This window comes from Giraffa tippelskirchi, chromosome 4, assembly GCF_054371585.1.
Source record: "Giraffa tippelskirchi isolate mGirTip1 chromosome 4, T2T-mGirTip1v1.2.pri, whole genome shotgun sequence".
In the NCBI taxonomy this organism is placed as follows: Eukaryota; Metazoa; Chordata; class Mammalia; order Artiodactyla; family Giraffidae; genus Giraffa; species Giraffa tippelskirchi.
Genome location: NC_137278.1, coordinates 112898928 through 112921273, shown reverse-complemented (window position 1 = coordinate 112921273; position 22346 = coordinate 112898928). Strand labels below are relative to the sequence as shown.

General features: G+C 40.0%; 1 protein-coding gene across 2 annotated transcripts; it reads right to left on the bottom strand.

Moving 5' to 3' along the window:
* Positions 1-11897: 11897 nt before the first annotated feature.
* On the bottom strand, positions 11898-19901 carry MYF5 (myogenic factor 5). 2 transcript variants are annotated; one of them, XM_081597135.1, is made up of 4 exons: positions 19821-19901; positions 15428-15954; positions 14498-14573; positions 11898-14089 (listed from the first exon to the last, which is right to left on the bottom strand). In XM_081597135.1, exons 2-4 carry the CDS (start codon positions 15926-15928, stop codon positions 13899-13901), a joined length of 768 nt encoding a protein of 255 aa, XP_081453261.1. In that variant the 5' UTR covers positions 15929-15954; positions 19821-19901; the 3' UTR covers positions 11898-13898. The 2 variants fall into 2 exon arrangements, with proteins under 2 accessions (XP_081453261.1, XP_081453259.1); XM_081597133.1 differs by lacking the exon at positions 19821-19901 and having other exon boundaries at positions 15428-16214.
* Between the last annotated feature and the right edge of the window lie 2445 nt (positions 19902-22346).

Sequence of the window (22346 nt, the reverse complement as noted above, 5' to 3'; positions counted from 1 at the left end):
GTGAAAGTGAAGCCGCTCAGTCCTGTCTGACTCTCAGCGACCCCATGGACTACAGCCTACCAAGCTCCTCCATCCATGGGATTTTCCAGGCAAGAGTATACTGGAGTGGGGTGCCATTGCCTTCTCCGATATTTTCTCTAGTTCCACATAAATATAACTTCTGGCTATGATATTTATTTTAATCTATCTCTAGTGCTGTAATGTCTTAAGTTAAACCAAGTTACCAACAACTTGTCAGATCCCTAGATTAAGAATAATTTAGTGTATTAGGAAATAATTCTCAAAATCCCTGGCATTTTGTATGAATTTTGCTGTCAATAGGCAAAACAATCTTCTCCATGTATGGTATGTGTTCTATACATAAGAATTGATTTCAGAGCTAATACATATATATCTATAACTAACCTTAAAAACAGCTTGTAGAAATGGGTGTTAAGAACTCTGTTATGACTTAGGAATATAAAACACAGAGAGAGAATGTAACTCGATCAACTTATAAGCTAGCAACCTGTGACTCGACCAAAGTCAGTCTTACTTCACAAGTCATTCCCTTAACCATACACATAACTTTCTACATTATTTATGTGGGATCAGAAAACCACAAAAAGTTTCCATGTGATAGTACTAAAGACCTCTTGAGCTGTTGAATCACATCATGGATTGAGTTGGTTGTACCAAGATGCCTTTCGTGGTCATCAAGTATACTGGAGACTTTATACCAGTACAGAATACTTAACCTTTCTGCCTGGCCAGAAGTCTAATTTGAGCAGTTTTACTTTGATGCTCTATTTTTGATTGGTTAAGCCATTCATCCTGTTTGACATTGTTGTGTGGTGTTGCTATGCTTACTTGAACCAGCTGTCACATTCCAGCCTAGAGGTGGGTGAAATGATTCGTGTTTATATGTAATTCTGAAAGGGCTTTTAGATACTTTGAGTTGCCAATATGTCAGTATAAAAGACATTTATCCTTCAAGCATAGCAAGCCTGGAAGACTTTCAAAACTCTTCATATAACTTTATAAAAGTTTCTTTCTGCCATTTAAATGTTGGCAGACTGTTCTTATGCAATTATTTCTTGCTCTGTTATTAAGCCTGTGATTGTAAAGAGCTGTCTTTGTAGCAGATACTCATTTCTTCATGTTGAATTGATTCTAAATTTGTATGAGACTATTCGTGTCATATATCCTGTCTTTCTGAAAGAGATTATAACATGTAAAGCAGGATAGATGCTCTGATCTACAATTAGATACAGGAAGAAGTTTGAATTCCTCCAATAGAGGTTCTGCATAAGAATACAGATTAATATGAGAATACGGAACTTCAATGAGCTTTTATTTTATACTCTTTATATGCCTGAAGCAAGTCCAAGTGCTGGAGATACATAGAATAGTTCTGCACTGAGAGAACTCTTAACCTAGTAGCAAAAAATTCTAAACCCACATACTTTTAGTATTCTTTAGCCACAAATTCACATTCCTTCCAAAAAGTATTGACAGCTTCAATCAGTGGAGTTGTGGGTACTGTCACCCAGGAAGTCATCTCAATTCTTTGTCACTTTCCTGTGTAGAAGCTTTTATCTTCCAAGATAATATTATCCCTGTTCACAAAATGTAAAGCCAACCAAGCAATTGAAAAAGTAACTTTAAAAATCAGTAATTTCTTCAAGAAAGAAAAAACCACCAACTCCATATCAATCAGTCTCTTTATCATCACACAAAACACCCAGTTTGCCAGTTGTTTTACTCAAACTTCAACTTACAAGTCAGGTTAGCATTTGGACATAGAATGAATATTATTCAAAGGCACTGTCTTCAATGATAAACTAATATCTTTATTTTCAAGGTATATTTAGTTTGGAGACAATTTTTCAAAGAACAAAGGTATGTTTCTGTTATGATCATTACTTAATTACAGAAATGATTTTATCAAAGTTGGCATTTCAAAAATACCTTATTATATTTCAAAAATATATTATACATTATTATTATAATACATTATTATATTCAAAATAGTTATTTAAGAGGATAAAATCTACTTTTAGTGAACTGAATCTGATATTGCAGTGCTTCGTTTTTATATCGCATTTTAACTGCACAGAAGGAAAGTGTTAACATTTAATTGTCTGTGAAATATTTTCAAGGAGTTAGCTTTGATGTGAAAAAATAATAGTTACTTAGCTGAAATGTTGTAAGCCTGAGACACCCAACCCAATGAAAATTTTTCAAATGGAAAGAGTGCATCCACAACAAATAGTATTTAAAATGCATCTCTGATCATATAAAGCTTTTACTTTCTTCACTGTTTACTAGTTCTCATTTATTTCAGTGTTCACCTGTTTACTATACCACTATTCCTATTTTAGTGATACATCAGCATTTGCAACCTGAGTAGCCATTCCCTAATTAAAAAAAAAAGCAAGGAATAATGATTGGTAAATGCTCAAGCTGAGTTAACTCAATGCTGTTTGTCTGGATGAAAAATAAGAAGGGCGGTCGATCAGTTAAAAGTTCTAAATGTTTGATGGTGATGTATCATGTAACCTTACCATCTGGATGACTGGATTTTAGTCTTTATATCCAGATGTTTGGCATCATGCAGACACAACCTCAGTGGTTCAATCAGTCGACAGTTTTCATTGAGAACCCCACCACCACCCTTGTGCTGGACAACTCAGCAAGGACTAAAGGAAATGTTCCCTCATGCCTGGGCTATTACAGTATCCTGTTAATTAGTTCTCTTAACTTTACAGTCTGTCCATTCCAAACAAACTAGGATACTAAAACATCAGTTTCAAGATCTTAGTTACTTGCTCAAGAGCCTTTTGTCTTGCCTCAGGTTTTCACTGAATTCTAGCTGCTTCGTAGGAGTGTAATAGAGTTTCCAAAAACTCTGCTTATAAATTATCATGTTATTTACCTCTCTGGGTGTAAGCCCTCCCTCATCTGTATCCTTGAGTGGATAATACTCAATTCTATGAGCTGTTTTTATGCTTAATTATATATTTTCTGCATCAGACTTAGATATCTGTTACTAGCAACATAATAGTCACTCCATTCATGGAGGTGATTATTTTTATCTACTCATGATCAACATCAAAAATCCATGTAAAATTCAATTTCTAGTAGGAAAAAAGTGATGAATAAATGTTCCTTCTTAAACTTCATTTACATTTAATACTTACCCTAAAATACATTGATATAAACTGTCCAGTTTGTAACTTTTTGAGGAGGAAAGGAACCCTGTTCCATTATGTGTAGGCAAAGACTGATTTAATAAATTATAGTGTAGGAAATTATGCTTATTATTAAGGAAATACATTATTGTTTCTACTGCCACTACTTCTATAATTTTAACAATTTCTTTTTGCATTATCTAGAAAAACTAAATTAATTGTTTTGAGGGGACGGGAGGAATCAAAAATATTCTAAAATTTCTGGCATGCTTACTTATGCTTGTGGTACCATAAAATGAAATAGGATATGTAGCGGTAAAAGATAAGTTCAATTTTGTCCATGTTGAGATTGCCATCAAGAGAGAGAGTCTGTTGTTCGCTGAATATATGAGTGGCCTTCAGAAGAAAAATTTGCAGATTAATACTTGGAGAATGTTTTATTGATTCTTTCATTTGCAGATACACTCAAGGTAGCTCATAGTGACACATGAAAAGTAAGGGAATCACTTGAGCCAGTTAGTTCAGTCACTCAGTCGAATCTGACTCTTTGAGACCCCATAAACTGCAGCACGCCAGGCTTCCCTGTCCAACACCAACTCCTAGAGCTTACTCAAACTAGTGTCCATTGAGTTGGTGATGCCATCCAACCATCTCATCCTCTGTTGGCCCTATCTCCTCCTGCTGTCAATCTTTCCCAGCATCAGGGTTTTTTCTAGTGAGTCAGTTCTTTGAATCAGGTGGCCAAAGGATTGGAGCTTCAGCTTCAGCATCAGTCCTTCCAATGAATATTCAGGACTGATCTCCTTTAGGATGGACTGGTTGGATCTCTTTGCAGTCCAAAGGACTCTCAAGAGTCTTCTCCAACACCACAGTTCAAAAGCATCAATTCTTCAGCGCTCAGCTTTCTTCATAGTCCAATTCTCACATGCATACATGACTATTGGAAAAACCATGGTTTTGACTAGATGGACCTTTGTTGGCAAAGTAATATCTATGCTTTTTAATATGCTGTCAAGGTTGGTCATAACTTTACTTCCAAGGAGCAAGCGTCTTTTAATTTCAAGGCTGCAGTCACCCTCTGCAGTGCTTTTGGAGTCCCCCCAAAATAAAGTCTCTCATTGTTTCCATTATTTCCCCATCTATTTGTCATGAAGTGATGGGACCAGATGCCATGATCTTAATTTTCTGAATGTTGAGTTTTAAGCCAACTTTTTCACTCTCCTTTTTCACTTTCATCAAGAGGCTTTTTAGTTCCTCTTCACTTTCTTCCATAAGGGTGGTGTCATCTGCATATCTGAGGTTATTGATATTTCTCCCAGCAATCTTGATCCCTGCTTGTGCTTCATCCAGCCCAGTGTTTCTCATGATGTACTCTGCATATAAGTTAAATAAGCAGGGTGACAATATACAGCCTTGACACACTCCTTTCCCAATTTGGAACCAGTCTGTTGTTTCATATCCAGTTCTAACTGTTGCTTCTTGATCTGCATACAGATTTCTCAAGGAGGCAGGTCAGGTGGTCTGGTATTCTCATCTCTTTAAGAATTTTCCACAGTTTGTTGTGATCCACACAGTCAAAGGCTTTGGCATAGTCAATAAAATAGAAGGAGTTGATTTTCTAGAACTCTGTTGCTTTTTTAATGATCCAATGGATGTTGGCAATTTGATCTCTGGTTCCTCTGCCTTTTCTAAATCCAACTTGAACATCTAGAATTTCACAGTTCATGTATTGTTGAAGCCTGGCTTGGAGAATTTTGAGCATTACTTTACTAGCGTGTGAGATGAGTGCAATTGTGCAGTAGTTTGACCATTCTTTCAATGGCAACTCTTTCAGTGGCAACCCACTCCAGTACTGTTGCCTGGAAAATTCCATGGATGGAGGAGCCTGGTGGGCTACAGTCCATTGGGTCACAAAGAGTTGGACATGACTGAGTGACTTTACTCGAACATTCGTTGGCATTGCCTTTCTTTGGGATTGGAATGAAAACTGACCTTTTCCAGTCCTGTGGCCACTGCTGAATTTTCCAAATTCGCTGACATATTGAGTGCAGCACTTTCACAGCATCATCTTTCAGGATTTGAAGTAGTTTAACTGGAATTCCATCACCTCCACTAGCTTTGTTTGTGGTGATGCTTCCTAAGGCCCACTTGACTTCACATTCCAGGATGTCTGGCTCTAGGTGAGTGATCATACCATCGTGATTATCTGGGTCATGAAGATCTTTTTTGTATAGTTCTGTGTATTCTTGTCACCTCTTCTTAATCCTTCTGCTTCTGTTAGGTCCATATTATTTCTGTCCTTTATTGTGCCCACCTTTGCATGAAATGTTCCCTTGCTATCTCTAATTTTCTTGAAGAGACCTCTAGTCTTTCCCATTCTATTGTTTTCCTCTATTACTTTGCATTGATTACTGAGGAAGGCTTTCTTATCTCTCCTTGTTATTCCTTGGAACTCTGCATTCAAATGGGTATATCTTTCCTTTTCTCCTTTGCTTTTTCTTCTCTTCTTTTCACAGCTATTTGTAAGGCCTCCTCAGACAGCCGTTTTGCCTTTTTGCATTTCTTTTTCTTGGGGATGGTCTGGATCACTTCCTCCTGTACATTGTCATGAACCTTCATCCATAGTTCTTCAGGCACTCTTATCAGATCTAATCCCTTGAATCTATTTGTCACTTCCACTATATAATCGTAAGGGATTTGATTTAGGTCATACCTGAATGGTCTAGTGGTCTTCCCCACTTTCTTCAATTTAAGTCTGAATTTGGCAATAAGGAGTTCATGATCCGGGCACAGTCAGCTCCCGGTCTTGTTTTTGCTGACTGTATAGAGCTTCTCCATCTTTGGCTGCAAAGAATGTAATCAATCTGATTTCGGTATTGACCATCTGGTAATGTCCATGTGTAGAGTCGTCTCTTGTGTTGTTGCAAGAGAGTGTTTGCTATGACCATTGCATTCTCTGGGCAAAACTTTGTTAGCCTTTGCCCTGCTTCGTTTTGTACTCCAAGGCCAAATGTGCCTGTTACTACAGGTACCTCTTGACTTCCTACTTTTGCATTGCAGTCCCCTATAATGAAAAGGGCATCTTTTCAGGTGTTACTTCTAGTAGGTCTTATCATTAGAACTGTTCAACTTCAGCTTCTTCAGCATTACTAGTTGGGTCATAGCCTTGGATTACCGTGATATTGAATGGTTTGCCTTGGAAATGAACAGAGATCGTTTTGTTGTTTTTGAGATTGCATCCAAGTACTGCATTTTGGACCCTTGTTGACTATGATGGCTAGTGACTCTGGTAAAGAATCCACCTGCAATGTGGGAAACCTGGGTTCGATCCCTGGATTGGGAAGATTCCCCGGAGAAGGGAAAGGCTGCCCACTCCGTGTTCTCACCTGGAGAATTCCATGGACTGTATAGTCCATGGGGTTGCAAAGAGTTGGACATGACTGAACGAGTTTCACTTTCACTTGAGCCAATGGACACTAAAGCAGGAGGACTTCTCTGGAATCAAGATAATTCTAAAGATCCCCACGTTAAGCATTTATAAGTCTTCATCCTAAGTCTCAATCATTGTTCTTTTTCTTTTGTTACCATTTTTTTAGTTTCTGTTATGTATTAGGCACTAAACTAAGCATTTTGTATGCCTTTTGCATGGTCAGTTGCTCAGTTCATTTCAGTCGCTCAGTCATGTCTGACTCTTTGCAACCCCGTGGGTTGCAGCATGCCAGGCTTCCCTGTCCATCAACAACTCCTGGAGCTTGCTCAAATTCATGTCCATTGAATCGATGACGCTGTCCCACCGTCTCATCCTCTGTCATCCCCTTCTTCTATCTTCAGTCTTTTCTAGTCGCTCAGTTGTGTCCAACTCTTTGGAATCCCATGGACGGTAGCCCACCTGGCTCCTCTGTCCATTGAATTTTCCTGGCAAGGATAGTGGAGTAGGTTGCCATTTCCTACTCCATTTGTATGCCTTATGTCATGTTATTCTCGCAAAAAGTCTTGTGATTTATTCTATCATTATCCACATCTATAAGTGAGTATGGGACTTCCCTGATGTCTCAGATGGTAAAAGCGTCAGCCTACAATACGGGAGACCCGGATTTGATCCCTGGGTTGGGAAGATCCCCTGGAGAAGGAAATGGCAACCCACTCCAGTATCCTTGCATGGAAAATCCCATGGACAGAGGAGCCTGGTAGGCTACAGTCCATGGGATCACAAACAGTCGGACATGACTGAGCTACTACACTTAGAAGTGAGTAAACAGCTTTTGAGAATCTAAGTAACTTACTTAAGTCCCCTCAGCTAATTAGGTGGGAATCAACTTCAACTCTTATACAGGCCTCATAATGATCAGAAATAGTGGGGACATAGTGGGTGCTGTGCTCTCTTCTGTTTCTGAGTTCACTGTACCCCACTACCACTTGGCTTCTTTGGTTTACTTAACTCAGATTGTCTCATAATTTCAGCCTGAGTATGGCCTATCACAAACTCTCCAGTCCCATCAACATCATGACCTTTCAGTTTAGTACCCACAATTAAATGGTGATTTATTTTTCTTTCTTAGTCTGAACTCATGACAATAAGTATTTGTTTATCTCAGTGCAGTATTGAGATCAAGCTATGCACTTCATAAATGTTGGTCGGTCTTTGGCTTGGTTGCCCTCACATAAGATCCACATCCCTGACTAACAGTTACTAATAAGGATAGCCAGGCCAAGCAGGATGCATGTGGGGCAGCTTCCCTTAGGAGATGAATGACTGAAGCAACTGTAGAAGCATCTCTACCATAAGAACAGGTAGGCAGGAAAGGTCCACAGTGAACCAAAAGAAAAGAGAACACACAATAGAACCATAAGAAATAAAGATCTGAAGATTGGCCAGAATAAGAGAGGTCGGTATAAGAAACTAACATAAACAGAAAAGTACGAGAACAGCAGAAAAATAGAAAACAATGTCAAGGAATTGCAAAGAGAGCTCAAAAATAAAGGATGCGTTGCACAGCAACAAAACCTTCCACAACATCAATTCTCATATGTTCCAGGGTTGAGCAAGAATGGGTCCTTGCTCTTAAGGTGGAGAAAACAAATGGTAGTAATCATAGAAATTAATGTACGATTGCAGTTCTGAGACATGTGACAGAGAAGAGTTATATAGTGTTTTGAGATCCTAGAGTAAGAAGACTTGATACTGTGAAAGAATTCAAGAAAATCTTGCTTAGACTTGATGCCTGAGTTGAGATCTGAAAGGAGTGGGAATGGACTAGAAGTAGAAGTGAGAGGAGCACTGCAGACAGAGTGTGCAGAGTGGCTTTGGCAAGAGGGCATGTGGCTGGAGTGCAGACAGCAAGGAGTTGACCAGAAAGAAGTAATGCTAGAGAGGTAGATAGAATATGGACACACACGAGGTGGAAGGTCATGTTAACGAGCATGTTCTGTGCAAATCCTACATTCAGTAAGCTGGGAGGGGAAGGGGGATGATGGGCACGATCGGATGAATATTCTGAGATGGTTGCTCTGGCTGCAGTATGTCATTGTTCAGTCACTCAGTCCTGTCCGACTGTGACGCCACAGACTGCAGCAACAGGCTTCTCTGTCCTTCACCATCTCCCGGAGCTTGCTCAAATTCATGTCCACTGAGTCAGTGGTGCCATCCAACCATCTCATCCTCTGTCGTCCCCTTCTCATCCTTCCTTCAATCTTTCCTAGCATCAGGATCTTTTCCAATGAGTCAGTTTGTCACATCAAGTGGCCAAAGTATTGGAGTTTCAGCTTCAACATCAGTCCTTCTAGTGAATACTCAGAGTTGATTTCCTTTTAGGATTGACTGGTTTGAGCTCTTTGCAGTCCAAGGGACTCTCAGGAGTCTTCTCCAGCACCACTGTTTGAAAGCATCAGTTCTTCAGTGCTCAGCCTTCTTTATGGTCCAATTCACATCTGTACATGACTCCTGGGAAAACCACAGCTTTGACTATATGGATCCTTGTCATCAAAATGATGTCTCTTCTTTTTAATACACTGTCTTAGGCTTGTCATAGCTTTTCTTCCAAGACTGCAGTATGTAGTCAAAGATCTAAGAATGACATTATGCAAGATTCTTTGTTTCAGTTAACAAAGCTCCTACTCATACTTTCTTTTTTTAAAAAAGATCTTTGTTGGCACCAAACTTTTAAAGCATGATCACGAGCAGATATTCAGGCATTTTGCAATCCATATATTTAATGATATTCTCAGGAGTATGTCACTCTACCTCATAGGTCTGATTTCTATTGTCTTGACTTTATTTTTAGGCAGGATCTCCTCTCCTGGAGTGACATGGCAGCTTCAGCCTAGAGGAAAAAACTCTCATATTATTGCCTTAGCAAAAATAGAACTTTTTTCCTACAGTTCCAGAAAATATCCCAGGACTGACACTTACTGAACAACTTGGTCACACATCCATTCATGAAATAATCGTATGGCCAAGGAAGAGGGCACACTCATGGTCAGGTTCACGAGGTACAATCAATCCCACCTGAACTACATGGCCCGAAGAGAGGAAAGGGACAGTCCCCAAAGACAGACTTGGATGCCGTCCCCAGAAATGAGGGATCCAGGGAAGTTACAGGGGACAGGTTAAGGTCTTAAGATATTCCTGAATCGAGATAACCGTAGTTTGGATTGAGGGTAGAGATTTGAGAGGTATTTAAGGAGAATAATTTTGTAGGATTTTGTAATGAATTAGACAAGAGGTAAGGGAGATTGAACTATCAGGAGTATGTCCTAAGTTTGATGTTTGTATAACTGGTGATATCTATCATTCACTGAGAGAATCACCACTGACAGGGCACCAGGTTAAGATGCAGAGAGAGAGTAGAACAGCATGAGCTTAATTTGGAATGTGTTTACCGGGAGGTAACATGGAGACATTCAAGAGATACTAAGAATCTAAAGGTCAGTTGGATATGTAGTTGGATATACAGGTCTAAAGATCAGGGAAGACATCAGGGCTGGAGGATAAGCTTGTCCAGGGTTGGAACAGTTTTATTATTTTAAAGGTTGTAATGACGATGGAAAGTGATAGAGGCAGAGCCAGATTACAGTCAGTAGAATGGGAGAATAGTAACGAAATTGTGACTACAAGTATATCCTAGTCATTAGGTAGATTAAATATGGACACAGATTCATTACTACTTCATGTGGTGTTTAGTTTGCTTCTCAGTGTTTCTTGATTGACTTTAGTAACTTTCTTGACCAGAAGAATGCAATAGACATAATTTTCTGGGACTTTCGTGCTATATCATAAGGAGCCTTGTGATTTCCACCTGAGCCTCCTGGAGTATGTTCTATGAAGAGGCCCAAATAGAGTGTTCTTGGGAAAACATTATAATCCATAAGCCTCTATTTCTTTATTTGCATACTAATACACACAGTAATTTTTAGTTGTTGGTTTATCATTAGTGTTCACTTAATCTGTAATGAAGGGAATTAAGTAACATAAAAGGTTTTCCCTTTACAATGGATTATTTTTATAAGGTTTTAATACTATAACAATTTTAGTGATAACTATTAGTGTTATCATAAGCTATCATTATGGCAAGTAAAATTAAAAGGAGAGCAATATGTTAATAATTTTAGACCCAGTTTAGACTTTGCATTAAATTTTAGGTCCTTTGCTCAGCAAATGTACTGTGTTAAACAATTAAATCATTAGTCCACTAAAATGAAACCAGAGTTCTTAAAGATATAAATTTGATGTTCTGTGCTTTTTGTGACAGTGTGGGAATATTCAGTGGTGATATTTTCAGGGGTACTTTGCCATTTGAGCAGGGCTTTTCTGAAGTTACAAATAGCTGTACTTTAATACCATTCCCAGAAATACCGCCTCTGAAAGTCAGAGAATTGAATTACTTCATTAATCTAGTAACTGTTGTAACCTCAAATAGAGAATTTCAGGAAATACCACTCTCAGATTAAGTGTTTGTAGGAATGCCACCTTAAAGAAGAATTTAGGGCTATAATAGAGCCAATAATTTTATCTGACTTGCATTTTTCAAATGAGAAAAAAGTAGGAGCAATCAAGACACCTTGATTTGTATTGCAGCTTGCTTCCAAATAGTACTTCCCAATTTCCATAACCTCACTGGATACAGTTTTCCTGTGTAACCCAGTGAACTTGCATTTCTTAGGCAGAAGGAGAAAGGAATCTCTTTTGACTCTTATTTCCAGAGAACCCCCTCCCAATCAGACTGCAAATGGGAAAGGGAATATTTTCCTTGTTTTCCTATAAATTGACTGTTAGTGGCATGTTTTCCACCAGCTGAGGTGGGTCTGATGTAGTCTTAGTGGCAGCCCACCTGTTCACTCCAAGGAATTTGTAAGATGGCAAAATCCTGTCCTTAATTGAATATTTTGTCAGTATCACTGTTTCTCCCCTCTTCTCCCCTACTTTGTTGGAGAAGGGAAGATTTTTCTGGATCTGGATTACTGTAACCAACTCCCAAGGCCCTTGTCAAAAAGTATATATGACTGGATGTGATGTGTGTTGTGCTGAGCTGTTTACTGAGCAGACACTAGGCTTCACTGTTAGTCCACTGGAAATGAGGTTAATTAAGCAAAGCTATCATGGAAGGTATTGTCTTTAATCATACATTGATCACCATCTGTATTGAATCCAGAGCAATGAAAAACTAAATACTTTGAGGCATTATTATATTAACTGAGAATATCAAATACATTTGCAAGCAACTGGGATTTGGTAGTAAAATTAATTTTTATTTGCTTGAATTAAAAATTACATAGATTCTCAGCTTACTTTTATTAAATGCAACAGAATATGGTCATGTGTTTTAAAATTGAACTTTTAAAAAAACAGTCTTTAGATAGTTTTTTCTAGTTCTACTAGGAACAACAAACTTCCAATTTCTTCATAGAAGTAGGAGACACTGTCTAACAAAAGTGAATCACTCAAACTGAAGTTGAAATTATATGTGAATCTTTATAATGCCCTCTTGAATTCTTTTCACTTCAAATCCTCACACTATCAAATCATGGATAAAGACTTATTTGTGTGCTAAAAGTCAGCATCCCATATCAGGGCATGCTGCTAACAGAGTGACAGTGGCTACAGTATTTCTTGAACCCATCCCATCTTCTCTCCTTTTCTTTATGGAATAATGTCTATTCTTTTAACCCTGGTGACTGGACAGGAGAAACATATCAGAAGTAAGGGCAAATCTTTCTGAGAACAGTACAATTGCCAAACTCCAGCAGAGCTCATATGCTTTGGCTGATGAATACATGTAACTGCAAACCCTTAGAAATTTTGAACTGATTATAGGAGAAGACAATTATCTTTATTTGCTCTCTATGAACAGCCAACTCAGATGCTTCAGTGATATTTCCTTTTTATCTCTCTCAAAGGTAATAACCTTGTGAGTATTATTATAATGATTGACTACCTAATTTTCCACTTAATTGTTGTGTTTTCATCTCAATTCATTTCTAAAGGAGATTTTTAAGTGATGAACAAAAAGGTACATGTCCATCATGCACACACAACACAGAATCATAAAATATAATTAATAAAACAAAAAAGGCTGTGAAAAGGAAGAAGGTAATTAGAGTCTGCTTCACTTTACTATACATTGTGTAAATTTTCTTATGCCAGCACTTTAGTGATAGGAAAAAAAAGCTCAATACCTTTAAATATTTTATTGACAATATTAATATACTAATTTATCAAGATATTTTCAGGCAAATAGATATATATCACCTTAACTCATGATTTCTAATGTACTGTAGCTATTATAATGACGTAATGTTGTACATTATTTTTGTTTAAAAATATGTTATTGTCCTAAATAACTTCTACCTTTGCTCCACATACACACAACTTTATGTTATATGGTACAACATTAAGATAAATGAAAAATTTTAGTTAGCAGGCACCTTTGAATATGCTTGAAGTAGAAATGTGGGATTTTCATCTGTGACACCAACAGGACCTAAACTGAGTCCATGAGATGCTATTCAGATTTATCTACAAAACCGACTGTTTCAGTACTTTTTGCCCCACTTTAAAGATACCATATCAATGACTGCCAATTCCATTAGGGGGTTCTTTTGACAAAATCATAAACCAAAATATTTTCTCGCTTAAACAATTTTATTTATTGTGGAGTTTCCAAAAATCTCTTATATCCTGAAATCATCCACAAAGTACTATTGTGTGCTTAGATTAAAAATGTATTTCTTATAAGAAAATGTTAAAATATATACCATTAGCAGTATTGTTATATTTTATTTAACACAATATAAATCAAAGGGTTAAAGAGAAAAGCAAAACAGTTAAATATATTTAAAACTCCCTATAACTGATTTACATCTATTCTAATGATTTAAAGAAAAAAAATAAAGCACTAAACATTAGAGGTAATATTTTGATAAGCAATATTTATAAAAAATATAAGTTAAGCATTGCAACAAACTACCTTTGATGAACTGCCCCTATAAGAAATAATATCATTGGAACTATATATCTAAAGCAAAGATGAAGGAAAAGAAGAAAAAAAGAAAGTATAAATTGCAATAGTGACTTTTTAAATACACTTTCTTATAAAGTGGCAAGATAATATTTACAAATTTACAACAGAAAAAAAATGTTTATTTACAGGTTGTCTTGCTTTTGGATTTTTGGTGCCTCCTTCCTCTTGTGTAATAAGCCTTCTGGCAGAGCTGATCTAGACTTTTAGTTCATAGCACGTGATAGATGAGCCTTGAACTAGAGGCGCCTGGAGTTGCAGGCTGAGAATCGGGGCTGGCAACTGGGGAGAGAGAGGCTGGATCCTGGAGAGGCAATCCAGGTTGCTCTGAGTTGGTGATCCGATCCACTATGCTGGATAAGCAATCCAAGCTGGATAAGGAGCTTTTATCCGTGGCATATACTAAGGACACAAGGAGAAAACCATTAAAAAAAAAAAAAAAATCCTTCCTTATGCTGCCGCTTAAACTGCAGGTTAGCTCCTTCGAAACCCAAAAGTCAGGTGGTCACAGAAAGCCTGATGTAGAAATTTGCAACAAATATCTAGCAATTCATGAGGATGAAGTTGGGGAGTGGAGAAGCACCCAGGTAATATTTCAAGCAAAAGCTCACGTCTGTGTGTATGTGCATGGATGTATCTGTTAGGAGGAGTTTGAGCAGAAGATGTGTGTTTATTTTGCCCTGCCAAAACCCCCATAAATACCATTCTGTTCTCTTCCCAGTACTGCATGGAAGAACAGACTCTACTTTGATAGGCTAAATTCTGAAGTTGGACTAGTCTTTAAACTCCTCTGAAGTCATTGGTTCTTACCATTTGGTACATCAGGACAGTAGACGCTGTCAAAACTGCTGCTCTTTCTGGACCAGACAGGGCTGTTACATTCAGGCTATAATAAAAGACACAGAAGAAGCGTTTGTTTTCAAGTCTTGGCGAAAGGTGCTCGGATCTCGGGTGAGGCAGTACTTGCCCACTAGCTCCATAAGCTGACCGCTCTCAATCACCTTTATTACCTTGATTTAGGAAGGGCTAGCCTCACCAAAACGCAAGGGCACTGAGGTCAATCTCTGTGCTTGGAGAAGAGGAGAGAGGCAGCAGAAAGAAGAGGGTGGGTGGAATTCAGCAGCAGTGTGCACTGGGTTAACCATGCAAAATGGATTGGAGTAGAAGGAAGCCACACTAATTCAGAGAGAGAACACTTTCCCAAGGCAGAAACACATTAAAACCTGGCAGCACTGGCGCAAACGCCCTCTGAAAAGAATGCATGAACATCTTTCAGCCAGGCCTCAGCAGAGTAGGGGCTGGGGCCATGCAGGCATTTCTTTCTGTTTCTCCCTTCAGTTACAAACGGTGGGACAGTGGAAGCCTCAGACAGTTGCCTTTAGATGTTAGTGTATGTCAAGGTCCACTGGTAGTATATACTGGAAATAAACTGAGTAATGGAGAATACATCTGATTGATCATTCACAGCCAGCTATCTCAAGTGACAACCTGCTCCTTCAATGTGCACCTAGAGTAGGTAGGAAGTCAAGACAAAATCCTGTTCAACAGCTGTCTGTATGCTGGCATCTGTCTAAATGTGGCATCTCTCTTCTCTGCCAGTACCTGCCCCACCCCGCCCCCCAGTACCCAGCTATCCACCAGTAACCACCGAATATCTGGTTGCTACACCTGGTCTAAATGAGATGTAAGGATTTCTGTAAAAGTTGGGAAGGCCCTAGCGGGTCCAGAGCCATCTCTTACCATGCCATCGGAGCAACTGGAGGTGGGGCTGGTGGGCTCAGAGCAGCTCTGCCCCGGCAGGCTATAGTAGTTTTCCACCTGTTCCCTTAGCAGCTCCTGCAGGCTCTCAATGTAGCGGATGGCATTCCTGAGGATCTCCACCTTGGGCAGCCTCTGGTTAGGGTTGGTCGTGGTGCACCGCTTGAGCGTGTCGAAAGCCTGGTTGACCTTCTTCAGGCGTCTCCGCTCGCGCATGGTGGCCGCCTTCCGCCGATCCATGGTGGTGGACTTCCTCTTGCATGCTTTGCAGGCCCACATGAGGCAGTGGCCGGCCTGGTGGTGGCCCGTAGGTGCTCGCACGTGCTCGTCCTCGTCTGAGCCTTGCAGGTCTGCCTTGTGAGCCCCGAAAGCAGCCACTCGCGGCTCAAACTCGTCCCCGAACTCGCCCTCGGGGGACGGGATGCAGGAGCCGTCGTAGAAGTACTCAGAGGGCGAGAACTGGCAGCCGTCCATCATGTCCATCGTCTGCAGAGAGGCAGGGGGTGGACCTGGACAGCGGCGAGATAGATAGGGGAGAAACCGGAGCCTGGCGCCTCTGAGGGCAGGGAAATCCCGGGCCGAGCTCCCTGGTCGGTTTCTCTGGTAATTAACAAGGGCAGACGCCTGGCGGCCTGGGTCTGCCGCTCTGGGGTTGGGGCTCTTTATATATTCTTGGGGGAGGGAGGCCGGCCCCTGTGCCCCGCACTATTAGCATATCCCACCGCAACCCCCGCCGGGGCTGTCTGGGCAAACCTCCGCCTTTTCTCTAGAGACAGTTTGCTGTTTACTGCCCCTTTTGACGCTAATGGTTTTACTGCGTTTCTGCTGGGGCGGAGGTGATGGCTCCCCAATCCGCTTACTTGCACTCCTTCGATTACCTAAACCAAGGGACACTTAGAGGGTGTCACAGACAAAAGGAACGAAGGAAATCCAGCTTCGTACAATTGCTCTCACATTTAAAGAGATAATCAGTAAATAGAACTCCCCATTTCAGTTGACACCAAAAGTGGACCCGCCTTCCCAATTCGAGACATGAGGATCAACTTTATTTTCAGGTATTTCTCTTTTTCCTGAACTTTAGTTGTGTTAGGAATTTTTTCAGCCAGGAGGCCAAATAACAGTTGCTAAAAACTGGAAGTGGCACTTTCAATAATGAAGTGGCTCTAGATTTTTTTTTAATCTGTTTTGTTTCTCATCAGATTGCCATTATGTAGGTTCTGTGTTATTGGCGGTAACCTGGGAGGTTCCTTTTCTCCAAAAACAGCTCGCTCTGAGTTTTCTCTCCGCTCATCTGAAGGGCGTGGGCACAGGAGGGCCAGGTGACCAGGAACACACCTGGCTTCCTCTCTTTCCCGCTTCTCCGCCTGTTTGCTGAGCGCCTCCTCCTGTGATGGACCTGAGCAGGCGGAAGATCCACCCTGACTGCGTCTCTAACATTTGTGCTCTAAGAAACCGGGTTTTAGATGATGAACTCCTTCACAGGGTCTCCTCTCCCTTCTCCCTCTTTCTGCCCCGCCCTGTCATTTCGACAGTCTAAATAGCCAAGCTGGGCTTCGGGGTCGCTAATTTTCTGCTTTCAGGCAAACTAACACCGTTACAGATGCGTCCCAGCTGCCGGCAGGGCAATCTTTCTCGGCTCGTGTAAAATTTCCGACTCCTTCGACCAGAGTAACTTCACACACTTTGGCGACAAAAGCCTTACAGAAAAGCAATCACAGCAGGGTCTTTGAAACTTGGTGGCTAGAAGGCGAGAGGGGAGGGCTTCCATTTAAGTGACAATGAACCTATTAATCAGCTTTTGTCAATCCTCCTCCACCCCGACTTAACTCACTATCAAAATCACTTGCGGTAGGGGGTGGGGAGAGGATAGTTTTTATATATGGGAAAAAACTATTACTTCAAGGTCTACACAAATAGACTTAAATGTTCTGAGGTTTTGGACCAGGCTTGTGGACTCCTTAAAAAGAAGCGAGTTCACACCTTGATCTTGGGTCACAACTGTTGTGACTCCGAATTAACAGGGGCTGAGGAGGCTTTCTTTTCTATTACATTTTTCTAAAATTATTTCCCGAAAGCAACCCTGGCAGACAGATTCCCCCATCTTCAGGGGCCAAAGAAGTATTAACTTTCTCAGGGTGAAATCTGCTCTCCAAAGTGAAGGCCCCAGAAATCAGGGGTAGGGGAATGTCAGTCACCGAAGTTTGCTACAAACATGCCTGCCGCTGTCCCCTTTCCCAAGTTCTGTCATCTCTAAGACAAAGACACTACCTCCACCACCACCATCCCCACCTACCCCTTGAAAATCTGGCTCCTTTTCATACCAATGGGCAGCTTAATTGGGCAGTGGGACTTAATCTGCACCTTATTTTTAGAACTGTTAACAAGTAGATGCCTTTCAAATGAATAGGTACCCAGGGCTACACCAGATAAAAGAATTGAGTTCCTAAAGGACCCACCCAGGGGAGTGAAAACATTCCAAAGCGTGCACGTTGCCACCTCAGCAGCACAGTAGTGGGTAGATATTCTCATCTAGAAATTCTCAGCCAGGCACCACAGGTTCTGGTCAGTAGCACTTTCTTTGGCTATGTAGTCCAGACTGTCACACACTGGCCAAAGCTAATACAGACCTGTGTGCCTATTTAAGATTTGGGCACAAATAAATTTGCTCCTTCAAGTTTAAGTAGAAGATAGAAGTTATGCTTCTGGCTTGCCTTTCAGGTGATTTCTTTTCACAAGGCACCTAATGTGCTTTGTCCCCAAAGTTGTTAAGCATGTGATATTTGTAAGCAAACAATTACGAAGAGTTTTCTCTTGGGAAGCACTGTTCCCGACACTTGCTATGTATGCACTCAGTTATGACTTCCAACAATTCTGTGGCAACTGTAACTGGACCCATTATTAAAAGAAGGCAGCCAAGCTCGGGGAATAAGTCATTTGCCCCAGGTCACACAGAATTGGAAACTAGGCATCGCTTCTGGAGGGCTTGAGCTCCTAGAGGTGAATTCTCCGATCAGTTCCGGCTCCGTGTCGCGCCCTTAGCGCTCCAGAGCAGACACTCGCAAACGCAGGTCCGGGGAGCTTTCCCTCAGCTCCCGGCCTGAGAAGACGCTGTCACTCAGGAGGCCCTGTCAGGAACCAGAGGTTAAGGCTGTCTTTGGTAAGGTGATCTCAAAACAAATTTACCAGAGTGCCGCGGGCCAGTGGAACTCAAGAAGCCGAGAAAACACAAGAGCCCGGCAGCTTAATGGAACTTGCTGAGGGGAAAACAGGGTCCGGGGTTGAGGACCCTTGGGACCTAAGCGCTGAAAAGAGGATCTCAGAGCACCAAAGTTAAAAACCAAGACAAAACTTTGAGACCTCTGTCAGGGGCTAGAGGAGAAAGAGATCAAAAATGGGAAGCAAGCTACAAAGAAGGTAGGAAGCCAACGCATTCAGAGATGCCTGGGCCCCCCAAATCAGGAGATACTCCCCTGTTCTTTTCCCAGGAGAGACCATGGGAAGGGAAAACGGGAAACTGAGACAGGGAAAAACAGTTTTTGTTGTTGTTGTTTTTGTTTGTCTTATTTTTGAGGGGGTGGGGAATTGAACAGAGAAGTATTTTAAAAGTTAAAATTTACTTTTTAAAAAAGGTCTTTTCCATTGCTTTTCTACTCAAGGGAAGAGAATGGCCTCTTCTCAAAATCAGACTAGATTGGCTTTTGCTTCTCATAGAAAAGAATGAAAATACAATCTGTTTTACCCTATTTCTCCAGGGACGTGGATGTCTTCCATGTTCCACCACTGACTCTGCTAGGAAAATATCACAGTAGGCACAAGATGAGAGGAAAAGTCAGCCCAGCTGGGTCATATAAATAAATGCTCACCAAGATTCTGATGAAGCAGATATAATGGTTTTTAATTTTTTTGTGTTATTTTACATTCTGAAGCAAAATAAACACATACTTAATTTTCTTACAATTTAGACTTACAAGCAGGTTTTAATTGCAAAGACCTTTAAGTAATCATCAACTTTTTTTTTTTTTGAGAGCCTATTTTAGTTTGAGCATTATGGCAACAATCCTAGTGTTGATGGACAGACCACACCAGCAAAATGATGCTCAGAGCTTCCTTTTCTAGTAAAAGTTGCCCACCCAAGGAATTCTACATGATTAAAAATTCTCCCTGTTTCTCTCAGCAGGAGAAATTAAATATACATAGGAAGATAAGTTCATTTCAATTCACTTCTGCCCCTACCTGAGACCCTTATCAACTTTTGGATAATGGAAGTTGTTCTTGAAATTTTGCTTATTATATTTGACATAACAATGTGCCAAACAATTTCAAATCACTATTAGTTCCGGGAACCAGGCACACACCTAAGTAAACACATTAGTACCTGCCAAAGCTGCTGGAAGAATTTGTGGAGAAGACAGCTGAGGAAGACATTGGCCTCTGCCTAGTTCGAAGACTCCCAGGAGAGATCAAAGGCCTAAGTGAGGACTTTAAGCAGCCTTGAGAGTAGAGAAAGTAGGCAGTCCTTGAAGCATTATCTTTGTTCCAGCACATGGCATAGGCATTCCATCTCAAAGGCTGACTCTGAACTAGGCTTACAAAAAATTGCTTTTTCAGAATGAAACCTCTAAGAAGGAGGGTCATCTTTTGTAACACTGCTGACTCTAAGGGAGTGGCTGGAGGAGTCTGTTGGAGAAATGCCTTGATGACTTGGTTCTTTAAGGAAATGCCATGTTATTGCTAATTTACTAATGCATTAGATTTGGAGATGAGATATTCAAAGTTTAAACTAAAATTTTTTTAAATATTTTTTCCAGATAAGGTGTTGTAAGAGGAAAGTTTTGAGATGAATGAAAGGGATAAAATATTACTAAGAAAAAAGCACAGACAGGTAAATTCTAACTTTGAATTTAAAAATGTCTTAATAAGGGTGAAGGTCACTATAGCTACCCAAGACTTCTCTACCAATCTCAAGAGGAGTTGGGATTGATGATTTTTAGCATCATACCTCCATCCCCAAATCATATGAAAGAGTCTGAAAAAAAAAAACGAGTCCTTTAGACGAAGGGTATTTCCACTGTGTTTAGGCTTGAAATTCAATGATCCAGGTGTGATGATTAAAGTTAGTTTAAGAAAGCTAACACTTGATGTTCTACAGATTATTTCTTTGGTAACATATAAGAGAAAATTACTTGTTATTTTATACTTAATAACCTCTGAAATGAGGCTCAGTTTAAATCTCAAATTGCTTATCTTTACCGAGTTATTAACATCTTGATTTTCTGTTTCCATAGCCCTGTTTGTTTTGGCTTTGGCCTTAGTCAAGATTACCATCATTAATATCAAATAAAAACATTTTAATTGCAAACACACCAAGGATTCATTGGGAAGCCTACCATGTCAGTTGTAGCAGTGGAGGTCACATGAAGTCTTTGGGAAATATTTGCTCTATTTAATGAAGAGACCTTCTATGGGCAAACTTATTCCAAACAATTTCTCAGGTTACTCAACTAAGGAAGATAAAGAGGATTTGGTTTGCAAAGACCAAATAAAATCTATCAGCAAGTAAAGTCCATGAATTGATAAAAAACATTCTGCTGCTGAGCAGCTTATAACACAAATCTTCTTATTATAAATACATGTGCAATTATAAAGTTAAATGAGTTTACCTGCTCAGTTATAATATCCTATATCAGTTGTGGCATGAATCTGATTTTCTAAAATATAGGGGTGTGTGTATGTGTGCATGTATATATATATAATATATTCCATATATTATATAATTAGGAAATCACTATTGATTCTCAAAAAAAAAATCATAGATACATAAAAAGCATGATTAAGAGGTATACATACAATCAAGACATTTTCAGTCACATGTATTCAGATTAGATAATTTGCAATGCTTGACCACATACATTTTAATTAAATGACTTCTCTAATTTGGAGTTTACTAGCTAATCACTCTAGAGAAAGAGCTTTTGAAAAACAGTTGTCAAATTCAGTCAAATTATCCTACAGGCCATAAATGTACCTTCTTCTTTCTCAAGACTTCTCTTTCATGATACATAAACGATTAAGGGAGAAAGTTTGAAGCCATTGTTGACTGGCTCAAAATCCTGGCTCTATACTTAACAAAAGGAAGAACTTCTCTCTGCTCCAAAGTATCTTTTTCTTGTAATAAGAAATAACAGCAGGACTTCTCTCACAGATCTTTGTAGGATTGTACGAGTTAATAGGTAAAGTGTTAGGAATGGCTCATTCATCTGGCTGTTGCTCTCATTGTTATTAATAGTATCCCCAGCCAGAGCCTGAAAAGAAGATAGAAAACTAACTCTGAAGGAACTGTGACTTTTGGTGGAAGAAAAGCTTCTTGATGGTAAATCTGGTTACTAATGAAAAATAAAAACAGCTAACATTTAATGTTTCTTTTGTGATCCATTTTGGTTAAAGACTTCACAGTGAACCTTCACAACCCCAGGAATTATATAAATGAGGAAACAGGACAAAGAGAGGCGCAGCGACGATTCAATCCAGTTATCAGCCCACAGACGTTGGGCAGTTTGCCTCCACTCACTCTCCCACCTGCTGCTCTCACACTTTTGAGAGGGATCATATGTCCAGATCAGTTTCCTTTATGTAGCGTTCTACATTTTAAAAGTATTTTAGGAGAAACTGGAATTATTCATGCGCCCAGAAATTTGCGTAACTGTTATACTCAGGCCCCACTCCAGTACTCTTGCCTGGAAAATCCCATGGACGGAGAAGCCTGGTAGGCTACAGTCCATGGGGTCGCTAAGAGTCGGACACGACTGAGCGACTTCACCACACTCAGGCAGAGGCCTTTTGAAATGCTGAAAGGGCAAGATACTGCTTCCTGCCTGCAGGGGGCGCGGTCTGTGGCGGCATC